This window comes from Equus przewalskii, chromosome 15 (genome assembly GCF_037783145.1).
Source record: "Equus przewalskii isolate Varuska chromosome 15, EquPr2, whole genome shotgun sequence".
Classification (NCBI taxonomy): domain Eukaryota; kingdom Metazoa; phylum Chordata; class Mammalia; order Perissodactyla; family Equidae; genus Equus; species Equus przewalskii.
In genome coordinates, this window is record NC_091845.1 from 4,834,609 (window position 1) to 4,854,004 (window position 19,396).

Here is a 19,396-nt window from a genome sequence, read left to right on the forward strand (position 1 = left end):
TGTGCTTCCGCGCCATTCCTGGGCGGGCCCTCTGGGCTGTGCTCAGGGCCTGTCCATCCCATGCACACTGGCCTCCTCTGTTGCTAATTACTGAGATTCTCCCATCAGCCATGGCATTTCCCCCCTTTTTCCAGCACAGCAACTGATGGACAAATCGCCTCACGTCAGGGCACTCGGAGAGCTGCTGACCCCACCAGGGGCCTCATGCTGGATGCGGAAGCTGTCTGCCCCGCCAGCTGGGGGACCCTGGGGGCGGGGGCTGGGGCTGGCCACCCCTGCACCCCAGCTCCCTGAGAAGAGGCTCAGCCAACACCTGTTATGATTAAGGAGTGAAAACCACATGCAGGTCCTGGTGGCCCCAAAAGGGTCTCCTCGCCTTTCCCCCTGCCGAGGTGGCAGAGCAGGAGCAGATCCTAGCCCTTCTGACTCCCCAGGCGCCCCCCGCCCCACTCTGCTTCTCTCAGCTCTGCGGGCTGTGCCAGGAACTGCTACCCTGTCTGATGACAGATTTCCTGGCTCCCAGGTGAGCTGGGCGAGAGGAGCAGGGGGAAGTGACTGCCGTGGGGAGAGCACAGGCAGAGGGAGCTGTGCCAAGGGGCCAGTGCATGAGCTGGAAACAGGTCAAGTTTGCAAAAGTTAGGCACACCACAGGGGTCAAAACCTCTGGGGAGATGTCCTGAGTTTCCCCTGGTCCACAGCTCGCACAGAACAGGAATCCTTTTGACAGCAGCTCAGCAGCTGTGACGGGGAGCTCACCACCTGCCAGGCAGTGCAGACCAGTCTCACCCAGCTCTGCGGGGAGCAGAAGGTGCTGGGGCCTTCCTTTCTCCGCCTGAGCTCGGCTGGGGGCCCAGAGGGGAAGCCCGCACCTCTGAACGGGGGATTCTGAGCACTGTGGGAGGTGTGGCAAGAAATTAGGTTAAAGCAGGAATAATCAGCTCATCAACCACCTCGCCAGACTCCCCACGCACACACAGCCGGCGTCGGAGCTACGCTGCCGACTGTCACCGCCCGCCTGGCACCAGGCGAGCGACAAGTGAGATGTTTTATTTATGTGTCGTGCATATTTATTAGGAAGAGGTAAATAAATTAGCTGCCTGCCATCTGCAACCACCAGCCCATGCTAAGTTCCCTGCCTCCTCCTTCGCCTAGGGAGGGGCCCCACACCAGCAAAGTGCGTGTCCTGAAAAAGAGGCGGCTCCTTTTCCAGTATGATTTTCTCCGGGGTTTGAGCAGCCCTAGAATTAAAATTTTTCTGAGAGGAAATGGACATCAAGTAATATTCCAGGCCTTCTACCAATAGCTGTTCCTCCCAGCAAGCCCGGGAGGTGGGCATATCATCACTCTCATTTATACATGAAGACACGGAGGCTCAGAGAGGTCAAGTCACTTGCCCAGGGTCACACAGCAAGCGAGTGGAGGCTGAGCCCAAGCCAGGGAGGCCCAAAGACTTCCGTGATGTGCTGGGGAGAAAGGCTGGACCAGGAGGTGACTACAGTCCTGGCTCTGGTGCTAGCTGCTGTGGGGTCCAGGCTGGTCCCTTAACTCTCCTGGCCCTTCTCTGTTGGATAGGGAAATAAAAGACAACAGGAAAGACTCCACATGGGGCTGTGTGCAGAATCAAATCGCCACCCATCCGAGTCCTGAGTGGCCTTCAAATCCACCACGGAGGCTCCTGACTCCTCCTCCTGAAGGGCACAGACAGCCCCCTACCCCTGCCCTGGGCTTGCTGTGTGACTCTGGGCATATCAGCGAACTTCTCAGAGCCTCAGTCTTCTCCTCTGTAAAATGGAAAAACAACTGGGTGGGGGAAGGTGCAGGCTGCGACGAAAGGGACCTCAGGGGCATGGAATGGCCTGTCCAGTGCAGGTCTGGTGTGGGAGGAAGGCAGGCTGGGCCAAGGACCATGGGGGAGGAGAGGAACTTAGAGCACCTGATGGTGCTACAGAGCCCAGAGAGGGGCTGTGACTTACCCAGGGTCACACAGCAATCACAATCCTCGGATGCCTCAGACCATGTGTCTCCCAGGTCGTGGAGACAGAGTGCAGGGCGCTGAGCCCAGCATGGCCCAAGCTCCACCTGGATGGGAATCTTTCAGGCAGCACCATAAATCTCCCCGGAGCCACTCCTGCCTGGGGTGTGCAAGCCGGCCTCGCCGCCTCCGCCTCCCTGCAGGGCCTTTCTATGAACTTCAGTGCAGAAATGTCTCAATAGCTTTAACTTTCCCTGAGGGGCCGCCTGCACCGCCTTCCAGGGGGCCCGAGCACGGCGCCCACGCCCCCTCAAACAAACAGAGATTTCCAGATAAGAGATTCTTGTTAAGATGTTGATTTAGTATTTCGGAGCTGACATGAGTGAGCCCTCACCAGGGGCCAGCACAGCCTCCCAATCGCCCCAGGAGGCAGAATCGGCCCATTTCACACAGAGGGACAGTTCAGAGCAAACACGGGCCCATCGGGCCTCCAGCTCTGGGGCAAGGGAGTTGGGGGGCTGGGGAACTGCTAATGTGCAAACCCAGCTTGTCCTGGGACAACCGGCAGCGGGAACAGGTGTGAGCTACAGCAAGAAGGAGACGGGTCAGACTTGAAGGTGCACCCTGTGCGCCAAGTCAGTCTCAGTCCTCCGACTTCCTTCACAAGGCGGTAGAAGCAGTCACAGCAGCTAGCTCAGCTGGGCGCCTGCTGTGTGCCAGGCTCTGCAAAGGTCTCCCGTAACTCTCAGAAGAAACCCAGACTCTTCCCCTCGGCCCTGTGGGCCCTGCTGGCCTCACCCCATTCCACTCCCCTGCTCCCTCACAGCACTGCGGCCACATTGGCCTCCATTCCTCAAATACATGAGGCACACACCTGCCCCAGGGCCTTTGCCCTGGCTGTTCTCTCCTCCTGGAACGCTCCTCTCCCAGGTCTTCCCTTGGCTGGTCCCAGCACAAATGTCACCTCCCCCAGAAAGCCCTCCCTGACTACTCCATCACCTTCTATCATCTCATCCCATTTCCTTGTCTCACTTATTTGTCCACCTCTTTATGGCTGGTCTCCCCTGCTCCGTAAGGACAAAGAGTCTGTCTTGTTCACTACTGCATCCCGGCACTTAGAACAGTGGCTGGTACATGAGAGCTCATAACTAAACAACTGTAGACTGAATGAAAGGTGAAAGGAAGGAATCAGCTGGCACCGAGTCTGAGTGGCAGGCCGGGACGCAGGCAGGAGGGAGGCAGACAGTGCCTGCGGTCCCGACGAGACGAGGACAGCCCTCCCCTGCCCCCTGGAGGCTGGTTCCCTGGATCAAAGTGCTGGGGAGAGGGTGGCTCCCTGCAGGGAACGGGGAGGCCTCGTGGGATGTGGAGGGGAGAAATGGCCTAGAACATGAGGAATAGCGACACTCCTGGGATTAGGTACCCATTAAAAATGACAAGTGCCAGAAACAGCATCTGCAGGAAAAAAGCCTACACAGAATCGCATTACAGGCGATGACGAGATGACGAGCCAGGAAGGCTGAGTCTCACTGGGGCTTCGTTTACAACAGCCAAGGCTGGAAGCAAGCTTGTTACCCAACCCTGGGGGAGCAGGTAAATAAACTACGCCTGTACGGCCACTCGATGGGGCATTCTGCAGCTGGACTGATGCGGGGAAATGCTGACCCTGCAAAGCCAAGTGAAGAACAAGCAAAACATACAACGGTTTCTGTGAGATGATCTCAACAAAAATAGATGGTGGAAAAAAGACTGGAAGGAAATGCACCCAAGCGCCCCTGGATGGTGAGCTGACGGACAGTGATTTTAGTTTTCTTCTTGGTCTTTCTTTTTCTTTCCAAAATGGTCTACATTTAACAATAATTGCATGCTTAATCAGAGAGGAAGTAATTTACTTTAAAGGATACTGTTGGTTTTTTTTTAATGATGGCAAGAGGCCAGAGAAATGTGCACATTTTAGTGCTGTATGGCGAGGGGAGCATTGTAATGTCTTTTTTTACTGAGATTGCTGTGTTTAATTATTTAAAATAGTTTAAGTGTCCAACAAACATTTTATGAGGCCTTTTTGGAAACACAGAAAAAGGAAGAACCATGAAACTGGTCAACAGGAGGGCTGAGTCCAGCTCAGACGTGAAGGGGGCAAACCCCTTCCCCTCTCTGGGCTCAGGCTCCTGTTCGTGCCCCACTGTGGCTGTAGGACCCAGGCCCCTACAGAAAGGGGTGACCCACACCCAGCACTGAGCAGATGCTCAGCACATGCTGGAGCCTCTGCCCTCCAAGCAAGGGCGAGCCCAGGCAGGGTCCTTCCAGCCACCACTCTCCCAACGAGGGGCAGTGAGTAGTCCCCAAGTCCCCCCGCCTTTTTTTTTTTTTGAGGAAGATTAGCCCTGAGCTGACATCTGCTGCCAATCCTCCTTTTTTTGCTGAGGAAGACTGGCCCTGAGCTAACATCCGTGCCCATCTTCCTCTACTTTATATGTGGGACGCCTACCACAACATGGCTTGTCAAGCAGTGCCATGTCTACACCCGGGGTCCAAACCAGCAGGAACGTGCAAACTTAACCGCTGCACCCCCGGGTCGGCCCCTGCCCAAGCCCTTTTGATCTTGCACCTCCATCTGGAGAAAAACGTGCATGCATTCCTCTGTGCTAACGTACGCCTATTATTTATGAATTATCTATGTATTACCATATTTGTATATCACTTGCATTATACAACATATGCAAAAAAAGGAAAAAATTAAAATGTGATTGAAAATAAATGTAGGGCTGGCCCGGTGGCGCAGCGGTTAAGTGCGTACATTCCACTTCGGTGGCCTGGGGTTCGCCAGTTCGGATCCCGGGTGCAGACATGGCACCGCTTGGCAAAGCCATGCTGTGGTAGGCGTCCCACATATAAAGTAGAGGAAGATGGGCATGGGTGTTAGCTCAGGGCCAGTCTTCCTCAGCAAAAAGAGGAGGATTGGCAGTAGTTAGCTCAGGGCTAATCTTCCTCAACAAAAAAAATATAAAGAAAGAAAGAAAAGAAATGTAAACTGAAGCTTGTAATATTTTTTCCTCCTCAGGAGACTCTCCTGGGTGTGGCCCCCTCGCCCTACTCTGGAGACCACTAACTGAGTGTGTGAGCTCCCAGAGGGCAGAGGCCACGGAGGTCTCGGTCCGCACGTGGACCCAGCAGACTGTCCATGCTGGGCCAAGAGTGGTTTACAGGGAGGTCTGTGGTTCAGGCTGGTTGACATTTGAAAGAAACAAAACAACAGCAAAAAATAGACCACTCAGACCAGTGTCTGACCGCTCAGGTCCGAGGAGCCCTGGCCTCCCGGGGGGACCTAGGCCGCACTCGCCTTCTCTCCAGACAGTCTCCCCACCTAGAACCAGAGAGAGCTGAACCAAGTGGTCTCGGATGGAGAGTCGTTTCTGCTGTCCCCAGGCATCACCCCTCCCCAACAGCCCCGTCCCACCCACTAGAGGGAGGCGGCCTCTCCTAGGAGGCCAGGAGGCCACAGTGACTTACACCCTCCTGGGGCCCAGACTCGCTATAAAATACCACTGCCCCCACCTGCCTGCCCTCCAGGACTCCCGCCAGCCCAGAGCCAGCTGCCCGTCAGCCCCGGGCGTAAATCCTGAGGCCCAGCTCCGTTGGTACAGAAGGCAAGCAGTAAATTCGAGACTCCAGGGTCTCTGGCAGCGAAGCTTCCTGGGAGAATTCACTGTCCACCCAGGATAAACTGCCTTCGCTGGATGAGAGAGGACAAGCATTTGTCCATTCAGTTGAAAAATGGTTGTTTGAAGGGCACCTCGCCATGGGCTTCCCCACTGGGCTGCCAGCTCCCAGGGCTATCCGTCCAGAGGCCTTAGGACAGGGCCTCTTGGCAGGCCCCTCACACTCAGCCCCCTAAAACCCGCTCCTCACGTCCCCCGTCTCAGCGAAAGGACCAGCATAGCCCCCCAGGCCCTGAGGAATCCCAGTCAGGAAACCTGCGTGTCATCTAGGCCTCGCCCGGCGCTCCATATCTGCCCACTGCCACATCTGGCCCGTTCCACCACCAACATCCCTCTGCTCTGAGCTCACCGGCGCCCCCAGCTGAGTCCACAGGACCGACACACTGAACCAAAGCCACTGTCTAGTTCTGGGACCCTGAACAAGTAAAACCACCTCCAATCTTTACCCTTTTTGTAAAATTACACAAATCCCAAGAGAGAGTATAAATTGGAACAGCCAATTAGGAGGGCTGTGTGGCCCTGGGTGCTGGGAGCGACCTACCCCTCAGCCCGGGTCAGATGCATCAGCGACCTCTGTGTGTTGCTCTTCCTCACTCTTCTTTGTGTTTACTATAACTCATAACAACAAGCAAGGTGCATAGGTGCATGTTAGCATGCCACCATTTGTGCAAAAAGAGGGGAAGACTATGTAGGCATAGTTGCTTATGTATGCATGGAAGAAATTTCTAGAAGGATATGCTAGAAACAGGTAATAGTGGTTACCTACTGTGGGAGAGGTAGGGAGTTAGCAAATGGAAGACAGAGGTTGGAGAAAGATTCTTTACTGATGTGTCTGAACCTATCTCAACCATGTGACTCTGAATTATCAAGCCAGTCCCCTGTTGATGGACAATTAGTTTATTTCCTTTTCTTTCATAAACACTGCAGTGAATGTCCTTGTCCATCTCGCCTCCCGCATCTGTGCTGGATTTCTCTCCGTTTTCTTATTGATCTGCAGGAGACCTCTACATCCTCTGGATGTTATTCTTTGGTGAGGTTTGTTGTAGATGCTTTTCCTCCTGGTCTTTGCCTTTGAACTTTGTGAATGGTTTCTTTGGTCATATAAAACTTCTAAATTTTTATGTAGTCCAATTTTTCAATCCTTTCTTTCATGGCATCTGCTCTTGGACCTTCTCTCCGTCATTTGATAAGGCTGATAACCCGGCATTGCACGGGGTTACAAGGAGTAAAGACAGTGTGAATAAGGCACTTGTCAGTGAAACGCTCCTAAAGTGACAAGGACGGTGAGTCGTTTGGGGGTCTCCCTGCCTCACCTCGCCGCCCATCCCCCTGGCAGCCAGCAGGAGCTTTCTAAAGATGTCATTCTCTTGCTTGGAAATCTCTTAGCTGCCTAAACAGGATGAAGCTCAAACTCTTTCCGTAGAGGAGTTCCAGGTCTCAAACACAAGCACCGCCAAGGCCCAGCAAGTGAGTAAACGCATCAACGGCTGGATGGGGAGGGTGGCAGAAACCGTACTGCACAAGGGACAGCAGAAAGGCAGGCCCAGGCTGGCCAAACCCTCTGAAGAAAGCTGCAAATCTGCTTTTTTAATGTGAGATCTCGCCCCACACACACACACAGACATACACACACTTAAAATTTATTGGCGGCTAATATTTTCAAGCCACTGTTGGGTCAAGCAAGGCCCATTTGTGATCCAGGGTGTGGCCATCTCTACCCTCACAACCTGGCTCCAGCCTACCTTCCAGAATCACCCCCACCCCTCCACCGCACAACTCATGCAGCTGACATGCCACCATGCTGCAACAGGGGACACACCATGTTTTTCTCAGCTCTGTGCTTTGCACACACTAATCTCTCAGCCTAAATGCCCTTCCTGCTCCCTTCCTTCCTTGCAACTCACAATCGCTCTTTAAAACCCAGGTCAGATGTCAGTTCCAATTCCCCAACCCCAGACATAACTAGATGTTCCTTCCCTGAGTGCCCCATCGTTCGGGACTCCCTCTCTGATCCTGCAAACTGCACCTCCAGGAGGAAGCAGCCTGAGGTCACACAAGGAGCTTTGGCTTGGGAGAAACACATTCCTGGGGTGAAACCCCTGCTCTGCCACTTCCCAGCAGTGCATCCTTGGGCTAGTGACTTAACCTCTCTGTGCCTCAGGTTCCCAACTGTGAGATGGAGAGAATATGACCTACACTCAGTCAGGTTTCAGGGAAGATCAAATGAAATGGTATAAGAGAAGTACTCAGCACGTAGTGGAAGCTTAATAATAGATTGCAGAATGAAAAAATAAACAAAAAAAAAGAATAACTATGTCCTCAGAATGCTCTGAACTCAACACACGGAATTAGTTAAAATTAGGTAACATTCTGGAAGGGAGCCTTGGGATCAGCATCTAAAATCCCGTGCAGGCTGCCCTTTTTCCCAGTCTCCTGACCTCAGAGAAGGCTACAGACCACCCACCTCCCGGCGGCACGCACCCTGAGGACTGCAGAGGAGTGAGTCCCTGGTGGGTAAACTGAGGCAGACCAGCCATCAGGAAGAGCAGAGGGGTGATCCAAGCTGGTGTGCAGGGGCATGGCAAGAGGCAGAGCCCACGGACCTCAGCTCCACGCCCGTAGGCCCTGTGAGGTCAGGGGCCTCCTCGGCCATCAGGACCGAGTCCCACGTCTGCATACAACACGTGCTCAAAAACTGCCTACTGACTGAACAGGTGACAATTCCAGAGCAAAGAAGGAGGCTGCGAAAAGTGCACACTGCATGGCGCGTCCAGCAGCTCCCACGGAGCCTCCACACCAGGCCTGGCCCGGCCTGCTCCCAGCCTGGGCCCAGAGCTCAGCTCCAAGTCGGGGTGGGGAGAAATGGGGGCGTCCAGGACCATGCAGAGGAAAGTCCCTGGAGCCTGGCGATCATGGGGCCTGCCAGGGCTCAGAGGCCCCATCAAAGCCTCAAGCGCTCCGAGGCGTTGTGTCCTGCCAGCAGGCCTGCCTGGACAGACTCACTCTCCAGCGGGTAAAAGAGAGGGGGAAGGAGAGAGGGCAGGAGGCCACCAGAGCCCTGGGAGGCCCCCTCCAAGCACAGTCTACCCCCCTCACTCAATGGGAGAGACTGGGCTCAGAGAGGAGTGGACTTGCGCACAGTCAGCCCACAGGATGTGAACCCAGCGGCCGACAGAGGCTGGCTGGGGTCTTCCCACTAAACCCAGACTGCCGGGTGTTAGGAGCCCCGGCGCCCACCGCTGGTGGGGATGTTGGATGGCAGACTTGAAGCTCTGGGCCTCAGGTGCCCCATGGGCCACGCTTCCCGGAACTCTCAGCGACGGCCTAGCACCAGGGATCTGCCGCCTCCTCCATTTCCCCATCTGCAGGCTAGTTTCCCACTTGACCCCCTCCTTTGGAATTCTGTGGACACTGTGGACACTGCTTGGAACCATGTCATTCCAACCCAGCCCAGCCTGGGCTCGACTTCTCCCTGCCTTGCCCCAGTCACTGAGGCTGAGCCCGGAACAGCTCAGGTGCCTGGTTTCTGACACCCCATCTGCCCACAATCCAGCTCTTGGGGAGCCCACTATGACCTGTGCTTTTGACTGACTTCTGGGAGAACAGTGATTTGCGTCATGTAGAAAGGACATTCTTGGGGTAACATTGACACTGTCGCTGACTTGGGGGCTGATCTGGTTCCTCAAACACAGGCCTGGAGCCTCCCCAATGGGCCCCAAGGCCACTAACACCACCAGTCACCATTGCCCCATCTCCAGCAACTCAAGAAATCAGATGAGGACAACTGAAGACCACCTGACACACACATCGGCTGAGCCTGTTTGATTCTGACCAGCAGACAGGAACTATCCCCAGACCAAAGGTACAAATGTGATACGGGTCCAGCCCCCTACGATTCTTCCAAGATGGCCCTGAGCACCATTTAGGGTGACAGACCGGCAGTGGTGCCAGCCATCATTCACAAGGCCGCTGCCAGCCTCCCTTCTCACAACGCTGGGGTGAGTTGCGGGCTGGCAACACCGTCCCTTTCTGAACGCTCTGGAGGCTGACGCCATCCAGTTTCCCAATAAGGAGCTGGGGCTTTTGGGGTGGAGAATCTCTGGGCAGAACTCTCCTGCACGTGCCAGAGACTTAGCATCCTTGATCCCCTCGCACCAGCAGCCAGCAGCTTTCCAGTGATTGTGACGACCCAAAGACACTGCCACCCATGTCCAAATGTGCCCAGTTGAGAGCCACATTCTAGTCTGACCTTTTGAACACAACTCCAATGAAAGTTCCTCATGCTCTGTTTCCATGAGCCTCACGGCAGGGAGCTCGCTCCCTCTCAGAGCAGCTCAGCCCACGTTGGCCCAGCTGTGACCAGGAGGGAACCCTTACCCACCAATCATGGACCGGCCTCCCCGTGACTCCTCTCTCCCCGTGGGGCCTGGGCCTACCCTTTGGGACCCTGGAACTGTCTGTTCTCTCTGCCCTGATGGGTCTCAGGATACTTGGACCCCTCCCCCACAAGACCACTCTGTGTCCTCATAGGAGGGGCTCTCTGCCTCCCTGCCCCCCACCCTGCCCGTCCCTGTCCCTCCCCCAGGGTAGCAGGCACAGAATAGGAAGGGTGTCTTTCACCGTCTTGCTAAATACTGACCCATCCTCTGCTGGGAGCAGAGTGGCCTCGGTCCTCCCTCTGCCTGCCCTGACTCTGGGGTCATGGGTCAGACCTTGGGGGTCTGGGGGGCAGACTCAGGGCAGATCTACAGGGAGACCTGTGACCTACAGCCGCATCTGGGGCAGAGGCTGGGAGCACATGTGCCACCCAGTGAAGACCTTCTTTCCCTGGGGACACTGTTGCCCCTCCCTCCCTCTGCCTGAGGCCCGTCTGCAATGTCCAGGCAGAGGTGGGGAATCAGTTTCCAGAGACCAACATGACATGAGTGGGAATCCCACGGAAGGGAGGTGAGCTCAGGGTGGGGCCAGGGCAGGGCCACTCTGGGGCCAAGGAAAGCACCTCCAAAGGACCCCGCAGGAGCCACACCAGAGCCCAAGCCCTCCTCAGCCTCACAGTGGCTTAAAAACAGCCCCAGCAGACAGAGCGCCCGGGTTCAAACCCAGCTCTGCTCCTTCCCTGCTGTGTGCCCTTGGGCAGCTCACGCACTCTTTTGGCCTCAGTTTCCTTATCTGAAAAGCAGGGTTAATAACCATACCTGCTCATAGGGCTGTTACGCAAGTTAAAATAGTTAATACACAAAGCTCTTAGACCTCCACCTCTTTAGCTGCTATTATCACCCTTACTGTCAACCTCACGCACACTCATGCTGACGTCCCTGTTCCAGCATCACTCTTCAGCATCGCTCCCATTTCCTCAGGGGCTCCCACAGGGACAAAGCCCTCTGCACATTTCAAACCACTTTCTCTTCCATTTTACTTCATTAGATCCACACAGCATCCCTTTGGGGCAGAATTATTTCCTGATTTTCCTGAAGAGGAAACTGAGGCCCAGGTAGGGCAAGCAAGTCACATCAAAACCACTCACAGCATCAAGACAGATCTCAGAATCCTGCCTCGGGCCCAGTGCACTCAGTGCGACACCCATCCGGCCACCAGCCCTCAGGCTCCGTGGCTGCTCTGTGAGGCCCTGAGGTGTCACAGACACAGAAGAAGCTGAACACACAGGGTGAAGTGTGGCCTCGCACGGAGTGACTGGTCACTGCCCTCACTGTGCCGGTCACCGTCCCACAAGTGCACCGCCCCCAGCTGGCAAAGCCTCTTCCCACGGGAACCCTGCGGAGGCTACGAATGCTGCCATCTTACAGGGAAGAAAGCGAGGCTCAGAAAGGCAAAGTCATCCACACATGGTCAACAGTCTGGGAGAAGCTGTGCTGGACGGGATGCCAGCCCCACATGGCCTGGCATAGAGGTTTATTTAGGGAACGGAATGGGGTAGGGACACCACGCCAGCCAGGGAGAGGCTGCTCAGCTCCATGGGGAGCCCCTTGCACACCAGGTGCTCAGGCCAAGTCATGTCGTCTCTGAGCCTCAACTCCCTCGTCACTAGGCCATCGCAAGGGAAGGAGGTAAAGTGGTGAGCCCAGGGCCGAGCTCACAGCAGGTGCTCAACAAAGGCTGGCTCCTCCCCTTCCTTTCTCTATTCCATTCACCACTCACTTAGTGAGCGCCTACTGCATGCCGGCCCCGTGCTGGGCACTGCAGAGCCCTAGACGGACTGGACAGGGTTCCTGCCCACGGAGCTCCGTGTCTAGGGAGGAGACAGACGAGCAAATGCTTCGTTATCCTCCAAGAGGGGAGGAGCCAGGACAGGAAGTGGTGGGAGATACTCATTCCGCCATGCCGTGGGGAGGGGCAGCAGGAGGCTGCACCTTGGCCTGGCCTCAGGGTTGGAGCAAGAGGAAATGGGAATCTGCTGGATGAAGGAGAGGGTGGGAGAGAGGCGCTCCAGGCAGAGGCGGCCGCCTGAGCCGAGGCTCTGAGCAGCAGAACAAGGTGAAGGAGGAAAGAAAGGTGACTGCAGCCAGATCGCAATGAAAGCCAGAGGCCTCCCACTCCAGAGGGGGTGTTGCTGGACCTCAGAGACTTTGTTGAACTGGTGTGTAACATCTCAAAGGTGGGAGGTAAAGCTCTGGATTTTTAGCTTCTCTAGAAAAATCAGGAGATCCGGGGGGCTGAGCCAGGGCCTCTATAAAGCCTACATTCTCTGGTTCAACTCTGTCCCTCAGGCCCATTTCACTCCCTTTGTCCACAAATATTTATCGAGCAACTACTATGTGTCAGGCAACGTGCTAGAGGCTGGGGAGACAATGGAGCACAATCAGACATACTCCCAGCCCACACAGCATGCACAGACTAGTGGAAGAGAGGGGCAATAAACAAGCACATGACATAAGGTCAGGCAGTGCAAAGTGCTGGGGAGAACAAGAGAGTTACAGGGTTAAAAGCTGCCACTTTAGATGGGATGGTCAGGGAAGGCCTCTCTGAGGAGGAGACAGTTGCACAGATCTAACGAAGTGAGTGAATCATATACACATAAGGTGGAAGATTAAACCAGCAGAGGGAACAGCAAGTGCAAAGGCCCTGGGGCCTACTTCATTCACAATGGGTAATGCATAACCACCCCAGATGTGTGTTTCAGATAAAACACCTCTGACCATGGTGAGGGAGACATGGGAAATAGGGAGATGGGTGGAAGGCATAGTATGATTTTTTTCTCACTGGAAAAAATTATTAAGATGACAAGGAAGAGGCAGAGAAGGCTTGTCACACACAGCACATTAAAACTTGAGCCCAGGACAGAAATGCCAAGAGTGGGACGGGGACATCCCCACTTCCTTCCTCACCAGCTGCGTCATCTGCCGAGCCCTGCTAGGTGGGAGGCAGGAGCAGGGGGAGAGACACAGAGAATACTCAGTCTTCCGCAGCCCTGGAGCTGTCCGATCTTGGGTTTCTGTTTTTTCCCAAGTCCACCTGGGCTGCTGCTTTGGGAGTCAAATACAAAGGAAATATTTTAATGGGGTTTTGTGTGTTTGTTTTCCCATCCCCTTTCTAAGCAAAATTAAAGTGTAGATCCCTTGTCCTTTCCCTCACAAAGTAGAATAAAAAGAGATACTATTGTTTTAAAAAAGGAAAGAGGAGAAGAAAACAGATCTGCAGTCTTATACGAACCTTGTCAGCTTGGGGCGGGGAGGGGCAGCTCTGCACACTGACATTACAGCCCACCGTCACAGGACATCACTTCCACCACTCCAAGCTTTATTTGCATTTTTGGAGGTACAGGGAGACGTTTAAAATCAGCTCCAGTGTTGACACTGCAGTTATTAAAACCAAACAAAAGATCTTTTCCCAAGTCTGGCTGGTTCTCTGAAATTTATTTGGGCCCCCACTACCTGATTTAAGGCAACGAGCAGATGCTTCACAGCAGGAAGCGCATTAGCTCCAGATGCTGCCGCTTTGTTCAAGACGTGCACACGCACGCACTGGCAACCACACACACATACACATACACACAGGACTCGGGGCAGCGAACATTCGTGGTTCCCCTTCCAGCACTTGGCATGCCCGCATGGACCATTTGTAACCTCTGCCTGCAGTTCTGACAGAGAGATGAGCAGCGGGAGTGAGGAACCAATCAGATCCTGCCCCATCGTCTTTCTGTTGTCTCCTAGGTAACCGGCACAGGGACACATCAGCTAGCTGGGTACCACGGGAACACACACACACACACACACACACACGCTCCCCTAACAGTCCATAATTGCAGAGACGCCGGATGTCCCTTTCAGAACCCTGGACAGCTCCCCAAAGCTGCATTCAATGCCTTTGCTTCCTGCCTGTCCGGGAACCTCAGCAACTACAGCTTTCTCACCTCGGCTCCTTTACTCGTGCCATTCCTCTGCCTGGCACGCCTCTCCTCACCGCCTTCTCCATCACTCAAAACCTTGCTCATCTTCAGAGCCAGCCCAAGTCCCTGGTCAAGACTTCCAACGGCCCCCATCCTAGAATAAAATCCACACTCCTTCCCCTCCAGTGATCTAGCCTTTCCTGATCTGGCTCCTCCAACCTCACTGCTCCTCACTCTCCCTCTCCCTCACTTCTTTCTCTTCCTCCAACAAGTCAGACTGGTCCTCCCCACACTACCCCTTGCAGCCACAGCTTTTCTTGGTGCTTGCTGTTCCCTCTGCCTACATAGTTCTTCCTTCTGCCCTTGGCATGGCTGAGTCTTCTTGCTGTTTAGTCTCTGCTCAAAAATCACCTTCTCAGAGAGGCCTTCCCTGATCACCCTCGACCCCTCTATCTGAAGAAGCCCCCTCCTCTGGGACTCTCCACAACATCGCCCTGTGTTCCCGTGTTGACGACTCTGAAACTATCCCATTCCTACTTACTTGTTCACTTGTTTCCAGTCTCCCTGTTAGAATGTAAAGCCGGTTACAGCAAGGTCTCTGTCTTGTTCACGGCCTTATCCCCAGCCCCAAGAACAAGGCCCAACAAATATTTGCTGAATGAATAAAAAGCCATTTCCTCCTCACTGGCTCTCTATTTCCCCATCTCTCTAATAAGAGGGTTGGACGTGATGACTTCTATTAACCCTCCTGGCTAACGTTCCAAGAGTCCATTAGAGAGCAGAAAGGACTGGCATAAGGAGGAAAATTAATCAGGCCACACCACGGGAAGAATCTGCCAGTGGAAATCAGAACTTCTCCACTGGGTCACAGAGCCCTCCTCCTCTGAGCAGCCTCCCTGATAGGAATATTCTGTTGCTTTCCACCTCACATTCCCCATCACTGGGCACCTTGAACTTCTGCTATCTGAGGGGCTGGGGGCAACGCAAAGCCGAGAACGGGCTTTTATTTTTCTGATCCCACACAGAGACCAGCAAGAGCCTGGGGGCGGGGGGAGGAGGTCCTCTGGAGGCCTTTACAGTGGCGAATAGAAGAAAATGTGTCCCCGTCTACAGGACTGAAAATGTCAAGGTGGAGGTTTGTTAGAACACAAGTGACACACACACACACACACACACCCCTCAAAAGCGTCAGGAAGCTAGAATCACAGAGTTCTCCATCCCAGTGGCTGCACGTGTCTTTCTTCAAGGGACATGACTATGCACTACTTTAGGTTCTGAAAACTGTGCAGGGTGAGCAGGACACAGGTGCTGTGTAACTGTGGGGTGTGTACATCCACGCTTTTGGCCAACCTACCCGGGCAAGGCCAGGTGGTGGATTCAAGCAGCCACATGGTAGACACAGCCAGTTGGATCCCCCACACCCTAGGAGTGGAGAGCCTCAAGCCGCGGCTCTCCAGAAACCCACCCTGAGTCCTGAGACCTCCGCTGACAGATCATCTCCCCGAGTCTGAAGTTAGAGCAGAAGTGAAGCTCAGGGAAGGAAGAGGAGGAGGAGCATTTGCTGAGCATCTACCCTGCACTGGGCCCTGGGCTGGGATCTGTGAGCACCGACTCTTCAGGACCGCCCTGCAAGGCCACCCTTCCCACTTTCAAGATGAAAAACACTGAAGCTCAGAAAAATTACTTAGCGTGCCCAAGGTCACACAGCTGGCAAGAAGAGGGGCCTAAGTTGGGGACGTGAGTCTGGTCTCCAACCCCATTCTTTCTTCCCCAGTGCTTTAAATCACACCGCAGAATAAGCAGATAAGCTGGTCTTGTTCAGAATGTCCCCTCGCCAGCTGAAGCTCTTCTCTGAGGATGCCAGGCCTATGACCCGTCTCTGCATCTCTCTCCGTCACTCTCAGACTTGGCTGACCTCCCATCAGGGGCCTCTCACCAAACTAGACCACATCTCAGAGGCTTTCATTTGAGACCAGCCCACAGGAACCAATTTTCCTGTGGCCCAGAGAAGGCCAGGGATTTTCTTTCTAAAATAGTGATTTCCTGCTGACGCAGGTGGATGCACCAGCCACTCTCTGATTTAGGGCTCAGCTCAAGGATCAGTCTCCAGCAAGATTTTCCAAGGAAAACTCAAATGCCGGGTACTTGCTGGCACTGATGGACAGAGAAGTGGCCTCCTGTCAGGAGACAAGGCCAGTGGCAGGCAAATGACTGTGGGCCCCACAAGACCCGCGTGTCTCACACACGTGACACTCAAGCCTCGTGCACACCCATAAGCATCCCAAACGTGCCCCCCACATGCCTCCATGCACACACACACGATCCATATGCCTCACCCATCACACACACACACACACACAGACACACACGGTGGGGGAGGGTCAGGAGCAAGAGAGCAACGCCCTCTCTCTCAGGACATCACAGCCCCCGTCTCAGCCCGCTCTGGGGTGCGTGCCGTGCCAGGGCCAAGACCTCGTTTCATCCTCCTAGAGACCCTGCAGGACAGGTATTAGGCGCTCCGCTTACAGATACAGACAGTGAGCCTCGGAGAGAGGGAGCGACTTGTCCAAGATCACGGAGCACGCCTGTGGCGGCGCTGCCCTGTCGTCTGAGGGGCCAAGCTCAGACGGAAGGACGGTGGTGGGCGCCCAGCTCTGCATGAGTTCCTTCTTACTGACCCGCTCCTTGCGGGCAGCTCCACTGAGGAAGGGCACTATTCCAAGATGCCCTCCTTGTTGGCGGGCCTACCCATCTGCCTCAACCCCAGCAAAGGAAACCTGGGCACCCTCTTGCCATCAGTGTACCATCAGCACTAACTCAGGTAGGAGGAGAAGCGGAGGGCCAGCTGGGCAGAGCTGGAGGCCTGCCAGGGTCTTGGGACACCAAAAGGCCTGATGGGGGCCTAAAGCAAGACCCTCCACTGGCTCTCAGGCTTCCAGGCCCTCGGAACCTAGGGCCACAGTGACGCAGGGGTTACAGACCTGACTTAGCCTTGGGGACAGGACAGGAGGGGCAGGGACCAGCTCTTGCTGCCCCTCACCCCACCCCCATGCCCCACACAGGAGCTTGTCGCCTGGATTGCAAATGGATCCTTTCCCATGAACTGAGCCAGGCCCAACTTGGGGAGCAGACAGGAGGGAGGCAGGGGGTGCCTGGACACCACCGAAATCTTGCCGGTCACGTGGACTTAGGTTAGCATCCCGGCTTTACCATCTACTGGCTGTGTGACCTTGGGCAAGAGGCTTCCTCTCTCTGAGGCTCAGTGTCCTCACCTGTGAAGTGGAAAGATTAATAGCGCCCTCCTGAGGGGATGGCTGTGAAGGTTAAAGACAGGCAAATGGGCGGCGACAGGGCGCACAGTACGCGGGGCCTGTAAGTCCGCCATTATGCCCCCCAAGTGAGCAGCGGGTGGGCAGCTGCCATTCCCACCTCACTCTGCCCCCGACTCACAGTTCCGGCAATTCTTAATCAGCACCCAATCCGAACTTTCCTCAGCGCGGGCAGGACCTGGGCGCGGGTCCTTCCTCCCCCTCCCGCCGCTACCGGGTTCAGACAACAGGTCCAGGGGTGCAGCAGCCCCAGAGGCGCCCGGGCGGAGGGGGCTGCGCCGCAGCGCTGCGGCAGGGCCGGCCAGGCAGGGGGCAGTGTGGCCGAGACCACCCCCGCCCGGCACCCCCTCCCGCCTCCAGCCTCTTTGCAACTTTGAGGAACTGCAGACTCTGGGGTCGGCGCGGGGGTGCTGGCGGGCGGGCGACAGAAAGTTGGGTCCCGGCGACCGCAGCCTTGGGACGCCAAGGCCCCCGCCGTGAACGCCCGCGCACGCCGGCCCCGGGCAAACTCGCCCGGAGCGAGGAGGCACGTGGTCGCCGCGCCGGCCCGGGCTCGCTCCGGGAACCCGACTCGCGGGCCGGACCGGGTATGCGCCCTCGAGCGTTCAGAACCTTCGCTCCGGCCCGCTGCGGTCGCCCTGCCCCGGGTCCCCCCGCCGCGCGCCCTGCGGAGCCCCCTGCAGGCTTCCCGGGCCGGGCTGCGCTGCGCACCGCGTGTCCTGCGGTGACCCCTTCAAGCCCCCCGCCTCGGGGCGCTCCCCTCCCGCGCGTCGGTGCGGCCGCCCGCCCTGGCCTCCCGCGGGGACCCTCACCAGGCGCCCCCGGCGTGTGCGCCCCCGGCCAGCCGAGCGCCGGGTCCGCCGTCGCGCCCCGCGCCGCGCCGGTGCTCCCCGGCCTGGGAGCGGCCGCGTCCTACCTTCGTCCGGCAGCCGCTGCAGGCAGAGCGCGAGGTTCCTCCGCCAGCCCCGCATCCCCGCGGCCGCGCTGCGGCCCGGCCCGGCCTCGCCAGCCCGGCCCCGGCCCCGGCCCCGCCCCCGCCGGGCCGGGCGGCGCAGCGCAGCGCTGGGGAGGGCCGCGGGCCCAGGGCGCGGCGGGCATGGGCGGCCGCCGAGCGCTGGGGGAGTCGGGGCGGCCGCCAGGCGCTCCGCTCGGCTCCCGAGCCCGCGGCCGAGCAGCGACGCTCCCCGAGAGCGCGCGCTTTCCCGGGCGCGGGGGCGGGGCGGCGGGCGGGCGGGGGCGGGCGCCGAGAGGGGCCTGGAGGGGGACCCCAAAGGGTCTGATTGGTCTCGCTCCTGCGGCTAACCCCCAAGGGCCCCCTCACACCCCATCTCCAATCTCCCCCACCCCAGTGCTCTCCAGCTCACAGCCTAAGGACACTAAGCACCGGGAATTCGCCAATGAATGAATGAATGAATGGAACAGTTAATGGGTAAATGAATGGGTGAGTGGATGAATCAGTGAATGAGTGAGTGAATGAGGGAACAAACAGATATATGGATGAGTGAGAAAATGAGTGACCGAATGAATGAATGAGTTAGTGAATTGATGAATGAGTAAATTGATGAGTCAATAAGTGGGTGAAGGAGTATGTAAATAAGTGACTGAGGGAATAAACGAATGAATGAGTGAATCAATGAATGCGTGAGTGTCCCCTGGCCTCAGACCTCTAAAAGACAAAGGGCCCTCCACAGGAGCCCTCACCTTTGCCCTGGGAAGGAGGTCTTTGGGTTGCATCTTGCAGAGGAGGCAAAGGAGGCTCAGAGAGGGCAGGGCATGTCCGAGGACACACAGCAAAGGCTGGAGGCTGGTGGGGAGGAGGTCTGTCTGTCTGCAGGCTTTGTCCACTCACCCAGTCACTGTTCCCCAGCATCTGCCTGGCAGCCATTGATCTCACCAGGTCTCAGAGGCTCTGAGGAAGGACAGCACTAGGAAGGGGCACCAGGGTCCTATTCGCTTCCTTCATGGGAGTGAGGGAGGAAGAAGGAGCAGCGTGATGTGCAATCCGGACAAAGGAGTACTATACAGCCATGAA

At 56.2% G+C, this 19,396-nt stretch overlaps 1 protein-coding gene across 2 annotated transcripts in view; it reads right to left on the reverse strand.

Moving 5' to 3' along the window:
- GRIP2 (glutamate receptor interacting protein 2) overlaps positions 1–18,523 on the reverse strand; it is a 98,766-nt gene extending 80,243 nt beyond the window's left edge. Inside the window, exon 1 of one of the 2 annotated variants that reach the window (XR_011526836.1) lies at positions 18,281–18,400. Coding sequence is in view for 1 of the 2 variants with exons in the window: in XM_070574641.1 (XP_070430742.1) it covers positions 18,281–18,335 (55 nt within the window). In the remaining variant the exon portion in view is untranslated. Of the gene's footprint in view, positions 1–18,280 lie in introns of both variants that reach the window. The other variant, XM_070574641.1, reaches the window with a different exon arrangement.
- Positions 18,524–19,396: the final 873 nt, after the last annotated feature.